Raw genomic sequence first — 6092 nt, 5'->3', positions numbered from 1 at the left:
AGAGAGAGAGAGAGAGAGAGAGAGAGAGAGAGAGAGAGAGAGAGAGAGAGAGAGAGAGAGAGAGAGAGAGAGAGAGAGAGAGAGACCCTTTTGGCAGTCTGGTGAAGTCTATGATCCTCTTCTTAGGATAATGTTTTAAAATACATAAAATAAAAGACATGATTACAAAGGAAACCGTTATATATTATATCAAAATACAGTTGTTGGTTTTTTAATCATATACCCGAGGTTAAGAACCTCTGACTTAGAGGAGGGCTTCCCAGCACATTAGGTAGATTCTCGGTGGAGGAGCTGTGGAAGAATATAAACGAGAGTCAAACAGGACGATGAGGTTTGCAGTCCATTGTGATCAGTTTTTAATTCAATGACACAGATCCACGGCAGTATATGACCTCAATGGCAAAAGAGAACCCTCAAATAACCTTGCTCTTGATTCTAGTTTTGGTCTCACAGCTTCAGTCTGGGTTACAGAATTCTTATCAGGGGCAAATGGGGTTGTGGAAGGAGCTAAAGAAAAACTTTCCCCATCTTTCTCCCCCTTCCCTATATCCCTAAGTCTTGATCCTTAAAGCCATCTGTGGTTTCCTAAACGACTTTGAAACACATCAATAGTTGAGAGTAGTCATTCCTGTGTAAACAATGTTTAGGATTCTTAAATGAACTTCATTCTTCAAGAGAGTAAATTACCTAGAACTATTAAATATTAATAAACACAGGGCCAAAATCAGCCAGGATCTTACCTACTTTTCAGTACAAGCCATTTAGAGTCTCACAACGCACGGGATCCCTGGTCCTAGAGGTGCAAATTGTGTTTTGGACATATTGTGCCTGTCACATATTAAGCATTCGATAATACTTGTTGCTTAGATGACTTACCCTATGGGGCCGTCATTGCTTCAATACATTCAGTTTCCTAGTGATCCGAAAGTGAATTCATGGAGAAAAAACCCGTATTACTTACAGGTACCGGTACTTACTTAGGGGCTCATTTACTGTCTGCTGTAAGAGTCCAAAGAAAAGCATGTTAGCTTTGAGACTCGCAGGAGAAAATTTAAACGAGAAGCCTGGGTACATTTTTCTTTGATTTTGCTGTCCCACACTAGGAAGAGACAGGAGACGAGAGCATTAATCCAGGTCTTCAGAACAGAAGCCAAAGGCTGAAAGTAAGCCTTCCTAGGGGGGCAGGGTTATTCAAATAAGCCCTTCACAAACTCCTACAGAGCAGTGACTATTCATAGCACTCCTCAGGGGCTGGGGATCCTTGACCTCCGGTTTCGCCTCGCTAGAGGACAAGCGGGTCAAGCCCTCTTGGTTGCTAAACAACGGTGAGCCGTCAACCGTCTTCAGACAGATTGCGCTCGGTTCCCCGGCGCTTCCGCCCCAGGAGCCCGCAGGCTGCGCGCGCTAAACGCTCGCTCCTCAGGTCGCCGGCCGTTCCGGGAATGGGCGGAACCACGTCACTGCGGTGCGCTCACTTCCGGGCAGGGAGCGCGCGGGTTGATTCGTTCTCCTCGGCAGCTTCAGCCTGCTGCACGGAAATGGCGGGTAAGTTCCCGGGAAAAGTTTACCTAGGGGGAAAGGGGGCGGGGAGGCCCTGGAGACGGGATGCTTAGGTGGCGGCGGCGGAGGCCTCAGCCGGCCTGGAGGGGGGGGGTGACCACAGCGTCCTGTGTGCCCTGCCGTTGGAGGGCAAGCCCCGGACTCTAGCCCTCGCTCCCTTGCCTGTTTCTCCTTTTCCTCCTCCAGCCCCGGTCCAGACCTCGGCGCCATTGGGGCCGTCAGTGCTCGGGGCAGCCGGAGTGCGGAGGGCATGACCTCGGCCGGGCGGCTCTCCCCCCACCCCAACCCCTGGCGTGTCTGGCCTGGCGTTTGTGTGGCCCCTCCCCCCACCCCTGCCTCGTCCCTCCGGTCGCCAGCGCCCCTCCTCCCGCCGGCTGACAGCGACACCTCCCCGGCCGGGAGCTGACGGCGTCGGCGACGCCTCGAGGTCCCGCCCCGAGCCTCTTTTCCCGCGGTTTTGGGACCGCCCGCCCCGCTGTCAGATCTGCTTCTGGTCGCCCCTCACCTCTCACCTTGAGGCCACTTCAGTTTAGGGTCTCTCGCATTCCATTTAGCTTTAGCTCGGGAAGCGGGTTGTTGTGTACCTGCCCCAAACCCTAGACTTCGTTTTAGGCTACAGGGGCGGAGGAGGGGAAGCCCCCCCCCAAGCTTTGTTATGGTGTATTGACCCACTTTGCTTTCTCCAGCCTCCCCACTTTGTGATAGTCTTGCCTTGATTTGGCTTTACCTCGGTGGTAGACGTTTTCAAACCATTATGAACCAGTGTATGTATTGGCCTCCTGTGCAGCAAAAAAAAGTGCCTCGAGGGCTGGAACTTCTTTCAGACATATGAACATTACATTAAAGTCTACCTTTATCTTCGTACTATAACCAAATTCTTAATTCTTTTTCCCTATTTAGGCTTCAATAAAACTCAGATGAGATAGTCTATCCCGTTAATTCAGAGTAGAGTTAAATTATAGTATTTAATATTATTCGATTTTTATTAGTTTTTTAAAAATTTTATTAGTTTGTTATTATTGTTTAGTCGTTTTTTAGTCGTGTCAGAATCTTTGTGAACCCATTTGAGATTTTCTTGGCAAACATACTGGAGGAGTTTGCCATTTCCTTTTCCAGCTCATTTGAGAGATGAGGAAACTGAGGCAAACAAGGGTATGTGACTTGTCCAGGGTCACACAGCTAATGTGTCTGAGACTAGATTTGAATTCAGGAGAATGAGTCTTCCTGACTCCAGGCCCAGCACTGTGCCACCTAGCTGTCCAGTTCAGAAAAATCATAGCAAAAGCAACTGGCATTTCAAAAACCTACTGCCTAGGATACAACCTGCATTTTAGGGCCACTGGTTGTTTGACCTTCAACACGTTAGTCTAAAGGCACAGAATTACTAGATTTAAATGGATATTTTCCACATAATTTTATCCAGTGTCCTTACTTTGTAGAGGACCTGAGCTTGGGCTAGTACATAATAAGTGGCAGAACTGGTACTGGAACCCAGATCTTCTGATTTACAATCCACTGTTCTTTTCTTATTCTACTTAATTCCCTCTCTGAACTTAAGCATGTACATCTGTAAAATGGAGATGAGAATACTTACTCTCTCTTGCTTAATGCTGTAGGGCTAGTAGTGTAAGATTTAAATCAAGGAATGTGTGTAAGATAATTTATACTACGTAAGGTATATGATATCTTTTGCTCAACACTGGAATACAGAAATTAAGAATACATTGTAACTATGTAATTGTGGTTTGTAGTTCATTCTCTTACTCCTGCCTCAGTGTAAGTCTGATGACCTCAGTACCTATATTTTCTTTAAGTTTTATTCTTTGCTTTAAAGGGCTACTTCACTACATCTATTTAATGAACAAATTCTCCTAAAATAAGAACCTTTTATCTTGCTTTGCTGCAAATTAACCTGACTTCAAGGTTTGATTTCATTACTATGTACTTTTCCTTAAGTCCTTTCCTGAAAATCCTAGTATTTATTAATATTATTGAAAAATGAAATGATGTGTATATGATGAAATTAATTGGTAATATGCTTTAAGTCAATTCAGTTTGAAAAGAGAAGGGTGTTATAATAATTTCTTATTTTGGACCAGATTGGTGTTTTCTTTGGAATGATTTAAGCAGAATTGATTTGTATGTACAAATTTTTTTATACTGAATCTGGGGAAAAGATTAACATCAAGATTCTAAAATTTGTATCCTAAATTTTTAGTATTGAGTATAAAGAACTATATATTACTCTTTCTTCCTACTCTAACCAAACTTGTAATTCCTTTTTCTCTATTAGGCTTTAATAAAACTCAAATGAGATAGTCTATCCTGTTGATTCAAAGTACAGTTGAACTATACTATTTAATATAGTTTGTTTTTATTAGCTTTAATAGCACATTTTACATTTCAAAGCATGTGTAAGAATATAGGACACCTATACCAAATCATAGAGTTTTAGACCCAGAAAGTACCATCTAATCTAACCCTCTTATTTTACACGTCAGGAAACAGTTGCAGAAAAATTAATTCATTTGTTCAGGGTAATCCAATCAGGTCTCTGTTTACTTTGTTTTTTTCACTGTGCCACAAAGGTCCATTTTTCTTTGCTTAGTATACACATATGGGGATGGGAGGGCGTAAACCCTTATATGGTGCCTATTGTGTGCCAGGCACTGTGCTAAACTCTTTTTTAAAATTTAATTTTTATTAATCCTCATTAAAACCATGGGAAGTAGGTACTATTGTTATCCCCATTTTATAGTTGTGGAAACTGAAGAAAACAAGTCAAGTGACTTGCCCAGGGTCACATAGGTAGGTGGAACTCAGATCAGATTCAGACATTGCTCCTCCTGATTCTAGGCTATAAGGCTATGGATAGAGACAAGTGATTCATTAGTTTATTTCAGAGGCTAGTTATCCAACCAATAGAATAATTATTCCTTTTTGAAGCTTATATTAGATGTATGCCATGCTCATTTTATCCATTATTGTTAAATCTATACAATTGAGGTCTTGAATGAAGATGAATTTGGTTAATTAATTAATTTTTTTGGTGAGGTAATTGGGGTTAAGTAGTTGCCCAGAGTCACATAACTAGTGAGTGTTATGTGTCTGAGGCCGAATTTGAACTTAGGTCCTCCTGACTCCAGGGCCAGTGCTCTATCCACTGCACTGCCTAGCTGCCCCTTGGTTAATATTTTCATAGGTAGTCAGTCTGTCCTTTGTTTTTTAAGTTTTTTAAGAAAACTGCCTGCAAAATTCAGTTGTTTTAATTGACATGTTTTCTCTAATTTTCTAAACATTGTATATCTTCAAGCATAGAATCATAAAATTTTAGTGCCTGAAGGAAACCTGGATAAAATCTAGTAATAGAATTTTATCTTTTGTAAAGGACGTCTGGGAATTTTACTTGATTTGTATAGACATGTGTTATCCTGGTCTTAAACACCAAATGAAATTAGTATTTTTATATACAAAGTAACAGAATAAGACGATTATACATGAAGCCACAAATCTTTTATGACATACAACTTGGTTTTCCTTTTAAGTGTATAGTATATCCAACATTTAATTTTCAACACTGTCCTGCTTGTCATTGTTTCTTTCTGGTCTCCCTTCGGTTTCTTTCTGTGCATTTAAATGCTTCACTGACCTACCTTCCTTCCTTCCTTCCTTCCTTCTTCCTTCCTTCCTTCCTTCCTTCCTTCCTTTCTCTTTTTTTTTGGGGTGGCAACCCTATTAATAGCCTACCCCCCTTGAATAGGGGAGAAAAATAAAACAGTTATAACAAGTAGTCAAGCAAAACAAATCCCCACACTGGCCATTTCCAAAAATACGTATTTCATTCAGAACATTGAGTCCATTGCCTCTGTCTGAGGAAGTGAGAAGTATGCATCATCATTGGTTCATTGAACCCAGGCCTTAAGTATTTCAAAGTTGTTTTTCTTTGCAATGTTATTGTCAATATATGTAAGTTGTTTTCTGAGTTCCACCTACTTTACTCTGCCTCAGTTCATACCAGTCATTTCAGGTTTTTCTGAAACCTTCCCTTTTGTAATTTATTCTGGTAAAAGAATACTATTACATTCATATACCGTAACTTGTTCAGGCACACCCCCAATTGATGGTCATATAAACACTCTTGTACATAGGTTATCTCTTTACTCTCTTTTTGGGTTATAGGCCTAATAGTTGTGTGCGTTGCATTCAAAGGGTATATATGGTTTAGTGACTTGGGCATAGTTCCAAACTGCTTTCTAGGACCAGCGGTACTATTTCACAGCTCTGCCAACAATACTATGCGCCTGGCACTAGACTAGGTACTGGAGATACAAATACAAGCAAAAGAGACATTCCCTGCCTTCAAGTGGCTTACCTGGAGGAAAGAAATGCACAGAAGGGATCTGAGGAGGTGGGTGAGGAAATATGTAGACTTGGGGAGGTGGTTTTGAAGTTCATAAAGTCTGAAATGGAGGGCTCCACCCCCACCACGGAGGGACTTGGTAATGGGAGGAAAGGGTCTAAATGACAGAGGA

General features: G+C 41.8%; 1 protein-coding gene across 1 annotated transcript in view; it reads left to right on the top strand.

The window, feature by feature from the left end:
- The first annotated feature begins 1442 nt into the window (after positions 1–1442).
- Positions 1443–6092, top strand: part of HAT1 (histone acetyltransferase 1) — a 78631-nt gene continuing 73981 nt past the window's right edge. Inside the window, exon 1 of the mRNA XM_027866212.1 lies at positions 1443–1545. Within this exon, the coding sequence (XP_027722013.1) occupies positions 1443–1545 (103 nt within the window). The remainder of the gene's footprint in view (positions 1546–6092) is intronic.

This window comes from Vombatus ursinus, unplaced genomic scaffold (assembly GCF_900497805.2).
Source record: "Vombatus ursinus unplaced genomic scaffold, bare-nosed wombat genome assembly UNPS02014779.1, whole genome shotgun sequence".
NCBI classification, from domain to species: Eukaryota; Metazoa; Chordata; class Mammalia; order Diprotodontia; family Vombatidae; genus Vombatus; species Vombatus ursinus.
Note: the sequence above shows the minus strand (reverse complement) of the source record. Positions and strands in the feature narration are given on the sequence as shown.